This window comes from Neomonachus schauinslandi, chromosome 11, assembly GCF_002201575.2.
Source record: "Neomonachus schauinslandi chromosome 11, ASM220157v2, whole genome shotgun sequence".
In the NCBI taxonomy this organism is placed as follows: Eukaryota; Metazoa; Chordata; class Mammalia; order Carnivora; family Phocidae; genus Neomonachus; species Neomonachus schauinslandi.
In genome coordinates, this window is record NC_058413.1 from 55,673,630 (window position 1) to 55,695,588 (window position 21,959).

General features: G+C 44.7%; 1 protein-coding gene across 1 annotated transcript in view; it reads left to right on the forward strand.

Moving 5' to 3' along the window:
* UVRAG (UV radiation resistance associated) overlaps window positions 1-14,653 on the forward strand; it is a 313,381-nt gene extending 298,728 nt beyond the window's left edge. The window contains exon 15 of the mRNA XM_021704700.2: window positions 13,216-14,653. Coding sequence (XP_021560375.1) covers window positions 13,216-13,918 — 703 coding nt within the window. The 3' untranslated portion in view covers window positions 13,919-14,653. The remainder of the gene's footprint in view (window positions 1-13,215) is intronic.
* The last annotated feature ends 7,306 nt before the right edge of the window (window positions 14,654-21,959 follow it).

A 21,959-nucleotide genomic window follows, 5' to 3' on the forward strand; every position in this document is an offset into this window, starting at 1 on the left:
AGAAAGAAAGAAAGAAAGAAAGAAAGAAAGAAAGAAAGAAAGAAAGAGAAAGAACTTTGGCACATTTTAAGAAAGTCCTTTTTTTAAAAAAAAAAAAAGTAAACTGAGGATAATGAAAATCAAGAGCAAGTGAGCCAGTCTACTTTCTTTAAAAGCTGAGGGTAACAATATAATAGTTTAGCTTTTAAGCCAAACTATTCACCTTTGGAAATGAGGCAGTATCCAACATTAGCAACTTTTTAAATCCTCTTTAAAAGCAAATGTGTCCTCTTTCCTTCCCTCCATCATGCTTATGCTAACTAGTGTTTCTGGCAGGAGACCCTGAGGGACTTAAAAAACATGCTGTCTAACTGATGTTAGTTTTAAATTTAGATCAAATGACATTGTCTTTGAAGTCTCAAGTGTACCACTTAAGGTAGCGGCATCAGATGGGCTTGCCTTTCAAGTACTTCTTGCAGGCTGGCATCCTTAATATGAAAACTGAAGCCTGGTCAAAAATAAATGAAAATGAAAGTTTTATTGGAGTTATTTACTCTAAGATTGCTATTTTAGAAGGAACCTTACAAGGCATCTCGTTGCCTCTAGACAGGAACAGACAAGGCATGTGGGTATCTGTAGTATTTTAAAAGACCTTGGGGGACCAGGCTTCTTCTTCCATAACTCATTCCAGAGTTTAAACACCCTCGCTTCAGGAAATTCTTCCCTATATTTAACTTACAGGCCCCCTCCTGCGGTTAACACCCATTTCCGCTTTTTTTCTGTCTCCAGTCAGGATGGAGAACAGCTGTGGCCAACATCCTTTGTGTGCTAACCCTCCATCAGTGACAGAAGGTCATTTGGGTATCCCTGGGCTTCGTTTCTCAACCTCTGACAACCAAGTCTTGAACCAACTTGGAATCTTTTTCTCCTTGTTTTTTACGTGTATCTTGTTTATTTCTATTAATTCCTTCTGATTATAAAATAATATGTGCTCAATGAATCAAATTTGGAAGATGTAAAAATACACAGAAGAAGGGAGAACAATAACCCCACAATCTAGGAACAAACTCCATTGTTAAGTTGATCCGTTTTCTATGTGTTTCTTATATAGTTGAGATCCTGTGGTCTATACCAGCACTGTCCAATAGAAATATAATCTGAGCCACATATGTAAATTTAAATTTTCTGGCAGCCATATTATAAAAAGGTAAAAAGGAATAGGTAAATTAATCTTAGTAATATATTTTCTTTAATCCCAATAAAATCCAATTATAACTTATCAATGGATAATCAGTATTTTTAAAATTATTAATAAAATATTTTACATTCCTTTTTTCATACTAAGCCTTCTAAATCCAGTATATATTTTAACACAGCACATCTCAAATCCACCTTAGCCACATTGCAGGTCCTCGGTGACCATTGGCTAGTGGCTACAGTGTTGGACAGCATCGTCGATACACTTGTATATACTACTTTTTTGTATATCGTATCTTAAGCCTCTTATAACTGCCATTTAAAACTTTTTAGCATCATTTTAATGGCTGCATAATATTCTTATTTAGATTTACTATAACTGTATCTTTAAATAGTTTTGTTTTTCATGTTATAAGTAACCCAGTAGTGTTCTTCTTTTTACCTTTTTTTTTTACATTAACAGAATGTTTCTCAACACATTGCCAAAAGAAAAAACCATAAGTTATTCCTTTTGAGTATAACTAATTAAATCCATTTATTCATAAAACAAGTAAGTTCACTTAATACTCACTCAATCTTTACTATGTTAGATTGGAAAGTGAAGGAGTAGATTTCAAGAAATAGAAGACAGGTTCCCCCTTACAGCGTTTACAAGACTTGGCTCCATAGTTGGACTGCACACATATCCTGCTTTAACTATCCTTCCCTTCATTTCTTACTCTTCCCCCCCTATATGCACACACAGCCTGGTTAACGCCCCCTTGTCCTTCGGGACGCCAATTGAATATAGCCTCCTGTGATGAGTCCTCCAGATGATGACCGGCTTCCTCCATTACAGTATACAAAGTATATATTGTACGCAAAGCCCCGTGGTGTTCTGGTTATTGGTTAACTCTCTCCATCTTCTTGACTACAGTGGGAACTCCTTACTGATAGAAACCTTATTTTATACATTTCCTTATTTCCAGAGCCTAGCCGACTGCTAGGCAGTGCATGTGGATGTCAGTAATGTCTACTGAAATATGTGTTGAAACACAAGTGGTCATATTAAACATCAGTTGGATGGGATAATTACAAGTACTGTGGCTGTTCAAAGAGATTACTCTAAGTTGACATGGTTAAAGAAGGCTTAATGAAGGAGGTGGGACTTGAATTGGGCTTTGGAAGATGGGCATATTTAAATGAATGGAGGGAAAGAATTAGCAGAAAAGCCCTTACATATCCTGCATTAAGAAGTCAGTGTTTTTTAGGAGGAACTCTTTAGCACGTGCTAAGTATCAGCAGAGAAGCATCCTTCTAGATCTAAAGCACTATATTAAGTTTCAGGAAGCCTGTAGAGCTATGGTCTGTGCCCACCAAAAGCTGACAAGGGTTCGCAGCAGTAAAAGTGACCACTGATGACTTCAGTATGACCTTTGAGTTTAAAATCAATTCAGATACAATTCCCTGTGTTTTAAGTTTGGAGTTTAACATTAAAGATCATTTTATATGATGCTTCCTCAACAATTCTTCTGTTAGTAAAGAGCAGTATATAATAAGTAATGCCATTATAGCTAATGTCAAATGACTGTTACGGCGAACCAGGCGCTCTTCCAAAGCATTTTGAATGTACTAGTTAACTCATGTAATCCTCACAACAACCCTGGGAATTAGGACCCCCTCTCCTGCCTCATCTTCTTGATGAGGAAACTGAGACACAGAAAGGTTAAAATGACTTAAAGGTGACCCAGCCTTGGACCCAGGCCAGACAGTTTTAGGCCCCCACTTTTTGTTACTCAGTACAGCCTCGCTTGTAACTATGTTAAGACTAAAATGTTTTATACAAGGGACTGTTTAGCACCTTTTGATTTCAGAGAAGGAATGCTATCACTATAACCCTCTCCTAGTTTTCTTCTTTCCTCTCTGACCGCTCCTTCTTATCTCATTTACAAGCTCCTCTTCCTCTACCTCAGCATAAAAAACAGCTCCTCAAGGTTCAGTCCTAGGCTCTCTTTTCTCTCAGTTTGTTCTCCAGCCCATGGTGATCTTATCTATCACCATCATTTTAATTATCACCCACACTGAAATGAAGCCCAAGTACAAATCTTCGTTCCAGGTCTCTTTTCAGATACTACGCCTCTCTTCAGATTGCCTCCTGGATGTTTTCACGGCACGTTCTGTGTGCCTGTGTTCTTTTCTCCCTGCCGTCCATCCCAACCCCCATAAGCCTCGTGGGCTTCCGGTGCTCTGTTTACAGCAAATGGAATCTCCACCCGTTCGTTCACAGTGGCCAGAAAGCTTTCATAATCCTTGCTTCCGCACTTTCCCTCTCATCCCCACATCTAACCTTAGCAACACCTGCTGATTTCCCCTGATGGGTTGCCTGTCTGTATTGGTATATTTCCAAGCCCCCATCGTCTCTCACCTACACTGCCGCACAGCCTGTGGTCCCCAGCGTCCGTTCTGGGTCCCCTCCAGTCTATTCTCCAACTTCAGCCAAAGGGCACTTTCCAAAATACAGATCAATCAATTAATAGATCTCTCTTTCTACCACCTTCGCCCCCCCCCCCCCCCCCCCCCCCCCCACACACACACCACTAGCCTAAAACACTTTAAAGGCTTAAAGAGAAAAACTATCAACATGGTCTGTGGACTTCTGCATGATCTCCATGTTTCCCTCTCCAGCTCTATCTTCTACCATGCTGCTCTCCACTTGATGACACTTTGGGTCCTCAAACATTGTTCTCTCTCCTGACATAGGGTCTTGGCATATGCTCTTCCTTTTGCCTGGAAGATGCTCTTGCCCACCAACCCATTCTTTACCTGGTGAAAAATTCTACTAACCCTTCAGTTCTTGGCCTTTTCTGGGTCGGTTCTGTTACACCCTCTCTTAGCCCATGTCCTCTTCTGCACAGCATGTGTCAGAGGTTATCATTTTACATTTTTGTCATAATTTTGTGACAGGTATGTGTCCTCTCCCACTGTGGGGTAAGCTCTACAAAGCAGGAGCTGCGGCCTATTTTCAATCATTATTGAAAATGTCTTTAGTGCATTAAGAGACATTCAATGTATATTTGAATTAGGGAGTAAATCATTTGTCAATACACATACAGTTTCATGCTGCACCTCTTCATAGTCTGGAGGACTACCAAAGATAAGGTTCCCCAGATATTACCCCTGGAGTCCCCCAGTCTGTCACTAAGTGATGATTAGATGGTGGCTAAGTGTAATTCAGGCACTTCTTCTGAAGGCCTCCAGCATCTCGGGAAATGGTGGCAGAGCTATTCGTTTTTCTTTTAAAATAAAAAACAACTAAAGCCCCATGGTTCAGCTCATGTCAGAGCTTATTAGAAACGTAGTGGTAGCTCAGCTTTAGCAGTATCTTTAACAGAGTCTGTCACTGGCTTCTGGAGCCTAGAACTTCCTTTAGCTCTCTCTCTGCAAATCTACTTTTGAAATTCAGAAAACATTCCCTGACCAATGTTTTAGTGTCTCCGTCGAGGTCTCCCTGAGGCTGGGCTCTGTGAGATTGCTGTTCCTCCCATGTCCCTGGCAAAGGTCAAGGCTACTTTTTTCCCCACTAATTCTCAGCATAAATACTTTATTACTCCCATGTCCCAAGTATTGTCCAGGGGGGCCCCTGGTATCATCTCTGGCTGCTCTTTCTGTTTCTGCAGACCATTTTATGGTCCTCAAAATGTTTGTTGCCTGACTGTGATTTTAAAACATCAGTTTGTATGATGATTTCTTACAATGAAAGCTGATGGGTGAAGTGGTTGACTTGACTCCTCCTGAGACCCCTCTCTATCTCCCTAAGGATCACTCTCTATTCCCTGATTCCAGGGAGCTCAGCCTTGAGACTGAGATGGAGCTGGCCTCCAGATGGTCTCCTGCCTGTGGGCACCCCCTTAGCCTCTGTCCACTGCCCTGTGCTGAGGCCTCTCTTTCCCAAGCTAGGCCCTGTTGTCCAGGGCCACGGAGGCCTGATGGCCAGGCCCTCGGTTGAATCACATAACCTGGGGAAATGGATTTCTTCAGCTTGCTTGGTTTACCATTTGCCTGTGGAGCTTTCTCTTTCACAAATTCATCTTTCCATCAGTCCTTAGTTTAAATAAAATTTAAAGGCTCCCTTGTTCAGTTATACCTTTTTAAACTTTCTGTTTTTATTTAGTCAGACTTTGGCAGTAAACCTTCCAAGCTGAGCCCAGGGGAAAGGTGACCATTGGCACAGGTTTCAGCCTATGCTTTTGGCCCAAGATTGTTTCTATTTTTATTTTGTTTCTTGTTTTTGTTAACATCCAGGGCAAAGATTAAGCACTTTCGCTTATCTGGTAATGGCGAGTGGCCTTTAGATTGCTTGCCTGTGGTCAGGAGACTGCATGCTTAAAACTGTTAACCCCCAGCCACCTCCTGAGAGATAAGATCTAGCTGTAAAATTTGGCTCTCCCAAAAGGAGTCTCTGTGCTTCTACTTGATATGAGAGAGAGCAAGGAGAAAGATAAATCCCAGCTTTTGCTGGATTCTGAAAAAGGATAGTAGTCTAATTTATGGAGGTTGTTTTTTAAAAAAAACTAACTTTATGTCATAATTTCATAGCTGCCAACAGACGTAATTCTACCTCAGCTTCACCTTGGCAACCTGCTTTTGGCACTCTCTGCAGCCCTGTCGTTGCTCTGCATTATTTAAGCAGTAATCTTTAAGAAGGTGAGAAACTATTATTGCTTTTTTAGCACAGTTGACATGCTGTTGGCGCAGAGTAGTACCTAGAGCTTCAAACATTTCTAATGGCCGTAAACCAACTTAAACACCTCCACGGAGAGGCCTCACTGCCGTGAGGTCATAGCTTGCTACAGGGGGAGAAAGAAGATCGAATGTTGTTTAAAAAAGTGGGTTTTTTTTTCTTTTTAAGTATTCCTAGTCCACCAAGTTGTAGCTGTAGACTTTGGCCAGGATCCAGACAATCAAGATTTAGCATTTTGACCAGCTGTGATCTAGTAATGTTCCTCAGAGGAAACATTTTGTAGGAGGGAAAGACACATATTTGAGATTGTGAACTGTGTTCTTTCCCAGTACCTTACAGAGTGAAACCTGGTTGTAGACAGATAAAACCAGCACAAGTGAATCTGAAAGAGAATAGGGAACAAAATCGTTTCAAATGGCTAAAAATTCACCCTGCCTTCAAGAACTATCTCGATGTGGTAAATCTTTACATTTTTCCCTTATTTTCCTTTCCCTTAAGTCTCCACATTTATATCATTTTGTGGCAAGATGTCTTCCTGTTTTCATAATTGATGCTTGGAATCCATCAGCATTCTTATAACAGAACAACAGTTCCTAAGAAGCCAAAAAAGCCACCCAAACTTAATAACAGAGGCAAGAAGAGAAAAGAAAGAAAAGACACCAAGACACTTAGCCTAAAAATTATTCCTCTGAGTCTCACTCCTCCCTCAAATAGAAGTATGATCAAATGTCAGTGTTCTGGTGGCAAGCCCTGGGGACTGAGAGAGAGAACGAAACTAACATTTATTTAGTCAGATTGCATTTGTTCAATCACAGTGAGTTGCTTTTGACCTCGGGCAAGTGACGTAACCTCTGAGCCTCAGTTTCTTCATCTGTAAAAGGAGGATGACGATCGTAATACTTCGTAGAGATTTGAGGATGAAGCAAGACCACGTAGAAAGCTATCAACAGAATACTTACTTCATCACACTTTGTTAATGTTAGCTGCTGCTGTTCTATCATTAATAGCAATCTATGGAGTACCTACTCATTGTGCTAAGAATTTTACTCCTACCCTAAGCACCATTAGGTGGATCTTCACGTTTTGCAGAAGAGGAGACATTGGTTCAGAGCAGTCAGTGCTCAGCCATGTCCCATGTCCTGTGTCCCGTGCCCCATGCTGGCAGGGCTCCCTGCCGACGTCTGGAACATTATAGAGGGAGACGCGGAAATGGAAACACATTTTGGACCAGTGCTTTCTTACCTTGTTTTCTCTCTCCCAATCCTTCTGTTTAAAGGAGGCTGTTGCTTTAAGCAATAAAACTAGCAGAAAGAAGAGAAGAAAGAAGAAAGTGGCAGAGGCAAGATTAGTGGCAGGGGGTGGGGCTGAACTGGGCTCTGCTGTCTCCCAGGTTGGCTTCATGGCAAAGTATTCGTATTACGGTCATAAAAGGCAGAGCAGGGTCCTCCATATTTAGGCTGGGACAACAGAAATTCCCCTCTTACAAAAATTCTTTCTCCCCAAAGCTAGATTCATATAGAAAAATGATACATCAGGGGTTTGGGGACAATTGGAATGTACCTCCAAGGATTCTGGGAAGTTTTTATAGTCCCTAAGCATTTGGTACATCATGTAAATAGAGGCAGTTGAGCATAAAGCCTTCCCCGCCCCATGTCTTCAAGAAAAAAGAAAAAAAACTGAGGTGATGTTTGCTTTTGATTGATTTAGTTCTTTTCCTCCAGAACTCTTTTACACTTGCCTCAGTTCTTTTCCTCCTTCTTGCAGCTGGCTCCCTTCTGTGCAGGAGTGGGGATGGCGCTGGTGGGAAGAGTTCTTTGTCCCCATTCTAAACAGCATTCCGTATAGGAGGACGTGGCAGGAGGAAGGAGACCTAGACTCTGGTCTTTATTTCTGATTACCTGTGTTCCATGGTCCCAGACATTAATGCCCTTGAGCCTCAGTTACCCCTTCTGTAACATGAGGGCAGTTCTTTTGGGATCCGAAGCCCATTGAAGCTGATGACAGCAACCACAATTAACAGCTACTACTGCCGGTGGCGTATACGCCAGGCATTCTGCTGAGGATTGCAAGTGCGCTATTCTATTTAATTCTTCTTATAGTCCAGTGATCTGTTTTATGAAGGAGAAAACTAAAGCACAAAGAAGATGAGGGGCTACCTACAGTCATATAGTCATATAACGAGCAAGTGCAAAGTTTACCCTTAAATTATAACTCCAAATAGACAGTCATCGTTGCAGAGCTTGGAGTAGAATCCAGGTTTTGAGCATCCTTTGTCATCACCACCACTCTCTCCAGATACAGCTGAAGACATAACAAAAGGTAACTGACTACAATAAATAAGGACTCACAGAATGAGAAGTAAATTAATCACCTTAATTTAGAGAGATCAGAAAAGACTTGATCAAAGAAGCCAAATTTAAACCAGACTGCCCTCCTTGATCTCTAAACTCCAAACTACTTGGCTTCTCCCTCATCAGGCTATTGTTTGTGACTCTAGGGTATCCTTTTGTACTTGTAGCAAAAGGTTGATTATGAAGTAATCTAACAGTCCCGATGTGGTTCAGTTATTCAGCAACCTACCCCGTGTTTACCTAAACCGTGGCCTGGTAAATTGGCAATTACAGTATCTTTGAGTGGCTGTTTTTTAATAAATTCCTTTTAATTTCAGCATTAAACCCCAGATGTCGTGTTTCCAGGTTTCCAGTTTGGACCTAAGCCAAGCTGGAAAAGACATCCACTCAAGGCAAACGGCTAATGAGAATGTGTGCGGTGAACTAGGGGACTCGGTCCAGTTACCAAACCTCAGACTTTGGGCCCCCTGATCTAGTGCTGCAGGACCTTAGGGACCCCTTGCTAGAGTGGAGGATGAAGCAAAGCTACCATGTTTCCTACAGCATCCACTCCTCTCCAAAACATCCAGGTTTACGCTGTTTGTTTCTAAGAGTAAAAATTCCCGATAAGTGACTCATCATCACAACTTAAATAATGTACTAATTTCATTTGATAAGTAAATTGTCAACAGCCTTTAAAAATTGGTCATGTAATTAGTAAATCTATGCGTTTCGACCTCTTCTTCCATTTAGATGAAATAGTCATTAAGCCAGACTGTAATCAGACAGAAAGAATCTTGAAACCTTCCAGGCATTCTTTTTTCATCTCTCATTTGCCTCTTTAATTGCTACCTTTCTGTATTTTAGGCAGTAGTAGAGGTAAAATGCCCCTTTTCTTATTGTAAGAATTTAGCTTGTACTAAAATGTGTAACAAGTTCTGGAAACTTTCTTTTAAATGTTAAAATCCAAATTATTTTATCAAAAATCTATACATTGTGTTTTTATAGAGAGATGCTTGTAGCAGTTTGTTTTTTAATAGTAAAATTTTAGAAATACAAAATAAGGGAATGGTATTCCATTCAGTGGAGCAGCCAATTAGAATTGTTTACCAAAAGGTTTTAATAAAATCCAATGGCAGGATATGGAATGGTATATATAGGCCACAAACATAACTTCAGGTTTTTTTTCTCTTTTTTAATTAAACACACATATGTAAAATCAAAGTCTAAAAACAAAATAATTAATTACGGTTATTTGATAGGTAATGGGCTTGTGAGTGATATCTATTTTTTATATAGTTTATATTTTTTGAGTTTTCCAGGGAGTATAAATTATTATAATAATTAAAAATGCATGTGTGTTTGTATATATTTTAATGTAATCATTCAACACTTGAGCTGTTTAGAACTCAGCTATCTGAAAAATCTGGACCACTACTAAGATCCTGGAAGTAATAAAAAAAAAATTAACTCTGAGCAGCCAAAACTAATGTTAAAAACTCATAAAGTCAAGCATGATATGCCCCTCACTCAGGCCTATGTACTCTTACTTTGCACACAGTTCTCAGGCCATCCACCACAGGCGGGCACAGCGAGTCCGAAGCAGACATTAACAGTAGACAAGGGCCTGCAGATGAGGGCAGTCTCAGGCGCACTGCCAGCCCGGTGGTGAGAGAGGACCCAGGGAAGCGTGGGTGAGGGCGGGACAGCCTGGGACCCAGACTCAACGCCAATGAGTGTCCTGTCATCTCTTCCCCGTGTCACAGTTAAGTCATACGTGTTCATATCGATAGCCCAGCGTTACCAAGAAGATCCCCTTCTCTTCAACTTACTCTAAGATTATAAGAAAGACTTTAATAAAAAGTTTGAAAAGGTCTTGTTACACGTGGCTAAAAATGGGGGAAAGACAACATGTGGTGATTGAAGGGCATACTCTAGACATGGAGACGTTCCTGACTACTGGTAGCAACTGATTTCTTTACCATTCTCCAGGGGGAGCATTTTCCTGTTACTTGGGCTTTCCAGATTGTATCTGATACTGTCATTACCTGGGTTCTCCAAAAAATCTAAAGGAACTTTGACGTCAGGATGTCAGAAAATGCTAAAGTCTCTACCTCGCAAAGCCTTAGAATCCATCCATTAAGATAGGAGTAGCACCCCAGAGCTTAGAGACAGGCTGGGTGGGTTAAATGAGAAAGCCTGTGTAATGGCATTTAGCTTGAAGTCAGGCATTTCATTAGCAGTTAGCAAGTGTTAGTTGAATCTGAATGTGATGTTCCCACTTGGGACGCAACAGACAGCGTGGGCTCTGGAGGCAGACCAAATCTAGTTCAGATATGGGTTCTGCAGCCTTGAACAAACCACATAACCCATCCACCTGCCTACCTTTTCCACAAGGTAGATGTGAGGGTTCAGCTTTATTGATGGGCAAGAAAATCATGGCTCCCTTCCCATTATAGTTGAGGGGAGGGCTGGCACACTGTTAGTTTCCTGTTGTACAAAGTTGTGGAGAGCTTTCACAGTCTCAGAATCTAAGAGGGCTATAAAACCCCCTTTCCTCTTGTGTTGTAAGCACAGCTTGTTGTGCCCAAGCCTATTCTCCTGCCTTGCCTTTTATCAGCCCCCCTGCAGCCCAGCAGAGAAGCGGAACAGGGTGCTTGCGGGGTGGGGCCGGGTGGCAGTGGCAATGGGGATTATCATGTCATTCACCCTTCACGGCCATGAGTGGTCAAGCCCCTGACCTCTGGCTGTATATCAGTGATAGCACCCTTCAGCATTCTAGGCTGGGTCACGTGATGCGTCGCCCCCTCCTGGGCTGGAGTGGCAACTGAAAGTTTGGCGTGTGTGCCCAGAGTAGAAAGTCTGTGGGTGGTGCTGATGCTCTGTTTTGGTTTGATTCCCTAGGCCCCCTGCAAAATCATTTAGAGAGGGATACTGTCAGCAAGTGGTAGAGTAAAAACAACAAGGTTGGCAAAAATGTGTGGCTTACCCAATTACTGTGAGTTTTGACAACATATTAACTGAAAACCTAGATTAAGGCCAGTAGATTTTTCTCTGTTTTGTTTTGTTTCTCTTGAGAACTGAAAACAGTAATTTGCTGGTCTACTTGCCTTGTTTCCTATGCGCACCAGTGACCACCCCTAATTATGAAATCTCTCCTGGCACCAACACTTAAAGCCAAGCTACGGAGTCTGATGAGCCCATGGATTAGCAGCCTGGTGGTTGCCTTTTTGCAAGAAGAATAACCCTTTCTTAGGTGTCTGAGACCACAGGCATAATCGAACATCAGAAAAAATCTGAGAGAAGTGGGAGCAGGCAACTGGTACGAGGGCTTGTGGCTGTGGACAGAGGTGGAAGGGGCCCTAGATCCTGCCTTCTTTTTCAGGGCACTTATCACAACTGTAATTTGACAATGTATTATTTCGGTAATTATGGCTGTCTTTCTCCTGCAAGACTGGAAGCTCGTCAGAGGCAGGCCTGCTCTGTCTTGCATGTTTCCCCTCCCCAAGGCCTGGCTCGTGTGATAGCTGTTTGGTGGGTGGGTTTAGTTTCAAGTCTAGCCTCTGTGCCTGCCTCGTAGCTGCTGTTTTGCAAGCAGCCACTTCTCTGTATGTGTCCTTCTCTGAAGAATACAAGTCAAACGGATCTTGTGTTTGCACCTCCTTCTGTCTCTGGGCCCAGTCTGTTCATATCGGTGTATTGAGCTGACTGGCTTCATCCAAGTGTAATATCTAGAACAGTGATCCATACTCCAGGGTGGCTTAACTAGCACAGCATGTAACATGACCATCATTTCCAGGGTCTAGATGCTCGATTTCCATTAACTCGTGATTATTTATTGTTTCACACTTAAGAGTAATAGTGTATACCCTGCTTTCTTGACAGGGTTTTTGTGAGAACCAAGTGAAACGATATATATGAAATTACTTTAGAAACGAAATGCTTTGTGTAGCGAAACAGTGATTGTTATTGCTGGCCCTAAAGTAGCTTCCTGAGACGGAAGTGAAGTTCAGGAGAAGGCACTGAAGACCAAGTATTGTCAACCCTGTGTGTTTACACATGTGTATAAACCATGTGTGTTTACATAGCCTTATGAAGGAGAAGCCATTTTCCAAGTTAATGTTTCATTAAAAAAAATAGCTGGATATAGATATTGGATAGATAATAATCTCTGTTAGATAGATATAGATACAGATACAAATCCCCGCTCTGCCAGTTCTGTAATGCATTTGGGTGTCAGAAAAGCTGTTGATCATTGAGTCGTGAGTCATGGGTTTTAGTTTAGCCTGCCACCACCTCCCTGAGGTTATCAGGAACAAGTCATTTAATTTCTCTGCCAAATAAGGGTGCCTGCTTTATGAAGATAAAATAAGAGTTGAATATTTTTTTAACATTTATTTATTTATTTTAGAGAGAGAGCGAGCACAAGCAGGGGGAGGGGCAAAGGGAGAGGGAGAGAGAGAATCCTGAAGCAGACTCCCCCACTGAGTGCAGAGCCTGATGCGGGGCTCAATCCCAGCACCCCAAAACCATGACCTGAGCCAAAACCAAGAGTCAGCCGCCCAACCGACTGAGCCACCCAGTGCCCTAAGAGTTGAATATATAAAACAAGAATAAGAATATTGATAGCACTTCAGGCCCTTGGGGTTGATTACGTCCCTCAGATACTTTTCTTTCAGATCCCATGCCTCCAGTTACTTCAGCTCTTCCCCACATGACATCGTTTCCATCCCCCATCCCACCCTGAGCACTGTCCTCTGGATATATTTTAGTGTGTCTTGTATCCTTCTTGAAGGAAGCTCTCAAACTTGAATTCAGAATGCTTCATGTTTTTTCTTGCATTTGGACACTACAATTAATACTAAGGTTGATTATTATCAATTTTTATTCTCTCAAACCTAAGTATGTCGTTTCTTGTCTCTGGGTCCAGAAGGCTTAGGCTGAGTTCGGAAGTTCAAAGTAACTTCTCGTTTTTTGTTTGTCTTCCAGCGACAGACATCACACCTCCAGTGCAATCCCTGTTCCAAAGAGACAAAGCTCCGTATTTGGAGGTGCAGATGTAGGCTTCTCTGGGGGGATCCCGTCCCCAGACAAAGGACACCGAAAACGGGCCAGCTCAGAGAATGAGAGACTCCAGTACAAAACCCCTCCTCCCAGTTACAACTCAGCGCTCGCCCAGCCTGTTCCCGCCATCCCTTCCATAGGAGAGTCCGAGAGAAAGACAACATCTCTGTCCTCCTCCTTGGATACCTCCTTGGACTTCTCCAAAGAAAACAAGAAAAAAGGAGTTGATTTGGGTGACAGATTAAATGGAGGTCATGTGAGTGTGAACACTAGCCAGGAACAAGAAGAAGCCCTCTCTGGGCATGCAGCCACCGTCAACGGCACTCTGCTGCCCAGCGAGCAGGCTGGCTCCCCCGGCGTCCGCGTCCCGGGGGACTTCCGCCCAGTCTCAGAGCCCGAGCTCTGCTGTACTGTGGAGCAAGCGGAAGAGATCATCGGCATGGAAGCCACAGGTTTCACCTCAGGCGATCAGCTGGAAGCCTTTAACTGCATCCCGGTGGATAGTGCCGTGGCAGTGGAGTGTGACGAGCAAGTTCTGGGAGAATTTGAAGAGTTCTCCCGAAGGATCTATGCACTGAACGAAAACGTGTCCAGCTTCCGCCGGCCACGCAGGAGTTCTGATAAGTGAAGTGAGCAGACAGCCAGTAGGACCAGGACAGAGGCGCTGCCTAAAAGGAGGATAAAGCTGCACTGGTTACCCCTTGTAATAATTATGACACAAAATGAATATTAATGGAGGATATTCCTCAAAAAACAGACTTTGTAAATCAAGGAGGGACTCAGGATCATTGTGTATCAGTGGGCCAGACAAAGTTAGATTTTGCTTGCAAGATTTGCTTTTCAGGCCTGATGATTGTTTTAAGGCAAAAGTCACTCTCTAGCTCGAGTCACCTTATAGGTATTTGTCTGCTTTTTAATTTACACTTCTGTGCTATCCTCAGAGGGGAGATGATAATATATAAATAATATAATAAGCTCACTTTTAGTTTCTCATAAGCATTTGCCCTCACCATAGTTTATAAAGCTTGGGAAAACCAAATAATCCAAAAAAGGTTTTCACCATTTACTGAAAGACCTTTGACCATCCATGAGTTTGATGAATAACAAGCACAATGGTCTCCTTACACCCAGGCCTCCCTGCCCCTGCCCCCAGTCACCCCATCTGCTGCCCCATCTTCACAGTGGATGGGTTGTGCACCCTGAAAACTGAGGACATCAGATTCACTGGTTCTTGAATGCAGAAGCCAACACCTTCCACCTCCTCAGCTCAGCCATACCTCGGTATAACCCTGAAATTAGAGGAAAAACCTCACCTCTGTGGTAGATCCCAGGGGACGCTCTAGGACATCTCCCCCCCCCCCAAGGTTACAACAGTCAGATGGCATCCAATCCCCTTTGGGGGCCAGAGTTTCTATGTGGGCAGATGCTGCAGTCAAAAACCAGGCGTGCTCTCTGGCAATGCACTCACCGGACAGAAATCCCTATATGTAAATTCCATGCTAATTTATTAAATTCCAGTTGGAAAGGAAGGTGCTGGATATGATGTAAAATCTGGAGAGAGGCTGTCCGATGTGCAGACCGCAGGGCAGTCGGGATAAGTGGATGAAGAGGCTTAGATGAGGCATAGATTCTATTGGTATGTGTGCAGGTGCATTCATAGTAAATTATGTTCTTGAAGTCCGATTTCATTCCTGGAGCTCAGATCTCATTTGCTATTGCTCTATACTTTATATACCCAAGGACATTGCCTCAGGGTTGCAAGCTCTTTAAGGAAAATTTATGCATATATCCATGTATTGTATGGAAGAATAAAGACTGAATTTGCTTCACTTGACCCGATTTGTTTTTTCCAGTTTTGACATTCATCTTGAAGCTGCATCTCCATGTTACATCATGACAGGGCGAGCCTGAACCGAAACCGCGGCTGTGTCCACAGCAGTGTCGTCAGCTTGAGTCGACACGGTTTGTGTAGCCACACAAACGCCCTCACACACGGACCGCCCAGGAGTCCGGCAACAACTGGGCTCCGAGGCCTCGCGGTCCTTTTCGTGTGTTGTCTGAGCACTCTTGGGCTCAAGTTCTCATTGACAGCTACATTATCAAGCAGAATAGTTCATGTTGTTATTTTCCACATAAAAAGATCTCACTGAATCCATGCTTGACAGACAGACCCGACCTGCAAGCAATTAAGAGCTTTAACTTGATCTGGAGAAATCCATCTTATTCCACAGAAAGAGGCGGAACTCCTCCAGACCTAACACAGAAGCGTCTGTGGAGTCACAGCTTCTTCGCGGTGTACTGTCACTCATGTTAGAATCGACGAGGGGGGAGATAGCTGTGGGCCTGGCTCTACGTCAGACTGGGCTGTTGGAGCCCTGCAGTGAAATAACACCCACCCGCACCCCCAAAAGGACAAGGTTTTGGAAGGACTGTGTTAGTATTGAACAATGGGAGGCACATCACATGTGGCTTAAGGTCCACAGATGGGAGTGGACTTCAAACTTCATGCCAGACTTAAAGACAGGGTACACTGAGGTGCAGGCCCTGGAGCCTGGGTCTTGGCATGCCCCTGCTTGGATGAGCACCCCTAGTAACAATGTTCACCTCAGGTTCCACACAGCCAGACAAAACCCGGGGCTCTGGGGCTCTGTCAGTCTCCTGTCTGTGGACTTCCGAATTCTGGGACCCACAGCACGGAGCCCTGTCGCTGAATATCATTAGCTCAGAACCGGTTACCCATGCATTGGCTCAGTCCACACCGTGTTCAGTGACATTAGCCTCACAGCGCCACCACTTAGGTTTGGGTTCCTTTGGTTTGGGTTTCAGGTTTTCGTTGCATTTGTTCGGTGCCTCCAGTTTCTGCCTTGCCTTGGGTAGAACCTGCAGTATTATATATCTCCAGGAGGAACTCTGCTCAACATTTTCCAAAGCTGCAGAATTCATTTTGCCTCTGTTTAAAGTGGCCAAGGCCAAAATATGGGATGAGTTACTATCTCCTACTAATCTTTTTAATTAGTCTTGTAAATCACTAAAAAATAAATAAAATCTGCTTTGAGGATATAAGCTGAAATGCAATTCACTGCTATCCATGTTGGAACTTCTAAGAGCCCTTTCCGTTTTCATGTAGCTGAGACAATTTTAACAGCCGGCAAATGTTATCAAATGAATATTTGATTGTGTTCTCTCTCTCCACTTCCCCTTGCCCACTTTAGAAATTCCAGAGATTTTTTTTCCCCCTCAGAATATTAGTTTTGGAAGATTGTATCCAGCTATATTTTTTTAGCAGTTCTAATGGTGCCCATTTATCTTGACCTAACCGGTTATTTAAATAATTTTTTAAACCACCACCAATAATAAATGGCATGTGAAACTGATCTGTTGGTAATTGGAATAAAACTCAGCATCTGTATTTATAAAATAAAATTGATTAATATTTATTTTGAGAGTAAAAGTGTATGTTATTTCCCTGCCATGTTTGAGTCCCGTCTTCATTGTTTTGAATTTCATGTTGAAGCTGAGTTAACTATGAAAACCTTGTTCGTAAAACAGTCAGCCAGCCATTTTACATTTACTGAGCTAGCTCTCTCTCTGTGAGGGACTGGGCTAAGCAAGGTTAATACAAAGATCAATAAGCCTTGGCCTCTGCCATGTGCTCTAGGGGTAGAGGGTAGGGGATGGGCGTATTGATGCGTTAGAATTCAGTGTGATCAATTCTGTGACGGAGAGATGTATAGCCAGGGTGTGGAATGCAGAGAAAGCTCACTGACTCAGGGATCGGGAAAGGTTCGTGGAGGTCATGCAGATGAAAGCTAGATGGGTTGAAAGATGTCTAAGATATTGCAAGTGGAAGGCACAGCATGGGCAAAGGCCCAGAGGCAAGGCAGGGCCTCAAGTGTTTGCAAATTGGCAAGTTTTCCCCTGCTAGTGGCCTGAGTAGATGTGAAGAAGGGTGAGGAGAGATTGAATTGCAGGCCGGTGGGGAAGGCTGTCAGGTGCTGAGACAGGAGATTTAGACGCTTGCGGGGGGGTGGCGGTGGGAGAGACCCACCTGGGAGGCATCCTTCCCAGGCGGTGAAGCAGAAGAGTAACTTGGTTAGATCTGAGTAGCAGCCGGCAGCCAAGTCGGGGCTGGACTTCAGTAGTGGTAAGCAGACTTGAGTCTGTTTAATCTTCTTTCCTATTTTGTTGTGAAAAAAAAAGTCTGTCTGAAAAAGAGGCGCCTTCTTGCGCCCTGATGTTTTCAGGGTAAGTACTGGGTCACGGGCAGGGCAGGTACTGGGCGGACACAGTGCAGCCAGCGTCTGATCTGCAGAAGCTGACTCCCAAGGCCCCAACTCAGCCACTTGGAACCTGTGACCCTGCTCAAGTCATTGAATATTTAAGGGGACCACCTCCTCCGGTGGTCCCTTTTGTCCTACAGGAGGGCCCCCGCCTAGTGACAGGATGCCCAAGACTTGTTCTCACCATTTCCCATTCTAACACTTGGGCACAGCCACCTCATCTCTGAATCTGGCCCCTGCTCTGTGGCGTAGGGATGGTGCCCCCCCACCCCCACCCCATACAAGGTTGGATTTCGTGTTAGAAGAGATTAATATTTTTATGAAAGCACTTAGTGATCATTGCAAAGCACCATGCACATTGGGAGGAGTTAGCCCTTCAACAAGGATTTCTGGCATCATCTATACCAGGCCGTGGGGGGCAGTGGGGCGGGGAGCAACTGAAGTGCAGATATTTATTCTGTACACACTGAGAATGTGTCAGGGCTGAAACTGGGCTTTTGAAAAACTAAGCTCTAAACAAATGTCAAGTGTTCCGAAGTGTTTTAGTGGGTGGTATGGACACAGTGTTGAGACATGGTCTATAAGCCTAATTAGCTTAATTTGCATGTTTTTTAACACCTGGCAGATGAGCTTATTCAGGCCCACCTCATCCATAAATATGCTCTTAAACAGCTGCTGGCCGCCTCACCGCATGCTGAACTGGTGCCCAGAGCTCTTAATTTTGCTTGAAGTAGATAGAAGCTTTTTTTTTTTTTTTTCTCCCCCTCCTAGCGCATCTAATTACAGTTTTGTAGGTAGACAGCTCAGCCTTGTGGATTTTAAATGAATAAAAAACACGTCTATAAAATCATTGCACACATTTTAGAGGCTGGCGATGTCAGCAATCCAGAAGAAGAACGGTCTTGAATCTGGATAAAAGTGAGAAAGACTGCCAGTTGGCAAGGCCACCGTAGCCAGCCGAGCCCGGGGGACATCACAAGCGGGCCCGCGGCAGGCGGGGATCCCTTCGGTTCTGTCCAAGACACGACTGCAATCAGCTTCCCTCGGTCCCCGTTAATTACAGGCAGCAAATTCGGAGGAATGGAGGGTGCGAGTGGACAGAAATACGGAGTAACCTGACTCTCAAGAAGCAGATACAAGCAGGAAGGAAGCGGTCTGGATGTATGAGCAAGGAGCCCGCGGCCTGACAGATCCCAGCCAGCCTGCTGCTCACCGGCTGTGTGACCCGAACAAGGCCCTTGACTTCTCTGAGCCCATGTGATCCTCTGAAAAGTGAAGCCAGCTCCTTGCTCAGGTTATCCCTTGTGCCTGGACAGAGGTTCTTCTTGCCTTAAGAGCAGTTCGGTATTCATTCTTCCAAACCTGCCTCGGCTGGCCTTGGGCTCCAGAGCATGGCGGAAAAGGAGAGGACCCTCCTGTGCCCCGTCTGCCTGTGGTGGAGAGCTTGGGGCTAAGCCACTTAACACAGCCTACTTCCGCTCAGGGATTTGTGTGCAGCAGAACAGCTACCACGCTGCCATCTGCTCAAGATCCTTGTGAAATCTATAACAAAAATTTAAAAAACTCAGCTAGAATGACTTCTACCGTTCCTAAAGATGACCCTCTGTCCTCAGGAAAATGATAAATTCGTTTTAGTTTGATAGGACAATGCATAAAATATTTTAAGGGAAATGGTTGAACTAAGTTCTGATATTTTAAGGGATAAACTCGTTCTCTCAAAATTTTACTTGCAAAAAAATGTTTACTTCACTTACAGGGAACAACCTGTTCCTTGAAGAAACAGGCATCACTTCGTGTCCACAGATTTCTTGCTCTTCGGCTGAGGGGCTTGGCCACACCTTGTTACTGTGATGGGAGGGGACCCCCCTCCCCGCCCCAGGCTACCTTTCATGCGGATGGTACTGGAGCTTTTGCTCGTGCAATAGAGGTCTCTAAAGTTTGCTGACCTCGAGGCCACACCCTTTGCTTCTGGAAACCTTCCAGTTGCCTTGACCGCTCTGTCCCCAGCCCTGTCTGAGCTCTCTGGTGGCACACGGCGGGTGCTCCTGAAGTTGGGGGCATGGGAGAATGAGAGCATAGAGGTGAGGATTTTGTAAGTCACCTGCGCCTGTCTCTTGGTCCCTTGGGAGCTTTGTGGGGGCCCAGCGTGCCCAGAGTCGGCCTCAAAAATCACCGGCGACCTTTAGAGGCAGAACTGTCCACGGATTAGCTGAGACTCTGGAGCGGGGCTTTTGTAAACAGTAAAAAGAGGTGCATGTTTGAGGGATTATCACAGTTTCAGGACACACCCTGAGTGGGAATGAGCCGCCACTAGCTGGGAAACCAGTGCAGGGGCTGAGCCTGCCGCCCTACAGATACCTGCACTTCAACTCCTCAAATGTGTGGTGTGTCCTGTCCCGCCCCAGCCACTTCCATGATCGCATCTGACGCCGAGGACAGCCGCGGGGAGATGGGGGCATGTGTTTCCATCACCACCTGACCGGGAAGCCCGCAGAAGGCCCCTGAGGGCGGGTGACCCGCCTGAGATCACGTAGCCGGCTCCCTGCACCGGGCCATCTGAACACCCTGCCAGCTACAGTAGCTCTTCCCCATTCAGGAGCCCCTTGCTAAGGAGGACGTTCCTGCCCAAGCAGTAGAAGAAGTCCGTACCTCATGAGCTTGTGTTGTGAGGTGGATTGCAACTTTCCAGGGACTGGAAATGTCCATTTGTAACTGTCAGAAATGTGGTGTAGCTGTCAAAGCTCACGGGTTCAGCCGTGTGAAGTGTGACTCACAGACACGTAAGATACAGGGAGCCAGAGGGTCACCTCTGAGGACGCACCTTAGCTGCGTCCAACAGGTATGTCAAGGGGATCAAATGGGGGCAGGGCTACCAGCCAGGGCAAGAAGCTGGAGAGAAGGGATTTCCAGGGCCCTGTATTTATCTCTTCATGCCACAGGCAGTTACTGTCCACACCCTGCACGCTTGGAGGACCAGTGAGGGGGCCGGGGCAGTGGTAGTGAGAGCGGGGACAGCCTGTGTAGACAGCACTCCCAAGAAGTTTACCTGTGAAGAAATGGAGAGAAATAGGGTGGAAGCTGGAGAAGAATGTGACGCCGAGGGCAGATTTCGTGTAAGTGCTAATGGGAGGAAGCCAGGAGGCAGTAGCCGGGAGCAGGTGAAGGTTCAGGAAGAAGACAGAGCAATGAGAGGAGCAAGGTCTCAGAGCAAATGGGAGGGGGTTGGGGAGAGGGGAGCCCCGGGGGTGGTGCAGACATTACCTGGGTCAGAGGGGGACAGGAGGAAGGCAGGGAGGGCAGGACTGGACTAGAGCGTCCTTCTGCAGAGGGTCGGAGCTGCAGTTTTCCCTCCTAGCCCCTGACGCCCGACGCCTGGGACCGCGGCCTGATGGGATCACTGTCCCAGGGTACAGGCGGGTGGCGGTGGCTTTCTAGCCTTTTGAGGGCGATTCCTGAGGCTCAGGGGCAAGGACTGGCTGGCTGCCCAGGGAGGGGGCAGCCGGTGGCTGGGGTCTCTGCCTGGCTTGCAGTCACCTCCTCCCTGGTGGCGGCCTTCAGCCATCCTCCATGCTCCCTAGACACAGCTCGAACCCTCCAGAACTGTTACCTACAGGAAAGAGACAGATAACTACTTACTCCGCCAGATGGATTGTACTCCGCTAAGTTAACCAAATTGCTGATGAGGGGAAAATTCTCTTACTGAAGTATTCCAAGTAAAAAGATCCAGAAGGGATAATGGAACTGAACTATAACCACGATGCAACTCCTAATGAATCTGATGCGTCTAAGACAATGATGGGCGGTGACTGCCCATGTCACAGAGTGAGCCAGGCATTTACACCTCCTGATGGAAGAACACCACACCCCCAAAGTACTCTTGGCAAAAGTTCGACCCGAAGTAGGGTCAGAGCTCTCTCTGTGATGTCCCTTGTAATGGACACTGGCCCCGTATGGCTACTAAGCAATTGCAAAGTGGCTAGTTCAAACTGAGGCATGCTGTGAGTGTAAAATACACCCTGAATTTTCAGAGAGTTAGTACAAAAATAGTATGATAATTTTATATTAATTTTCATATTGACTACATGTTGGAATGATAGTATTTTGCATATACTGACTTAAGTAAAATATAACTAATTTCATCTGTTTCTTTTACTTCTTAAAATATCACTACTAGGGGCGCCTGGGTGGCTCAGTCATTAAACATCTGCCTTTGGCTCAGGTCTTGATCCCGGCGTCCTGGGATCGAGCCCTGCATCGGGCTCCCTGCTCGGCGGGAAGCCTGCTTCTCCCTCACCCACTCCCCCTGCTTGTGTTCCTTCTCTCACTGTCTCTCTCTCTGTCAAATAAATAAATAAAATCTTAAAAAAAAAAAGTAACTACTAGAAAATT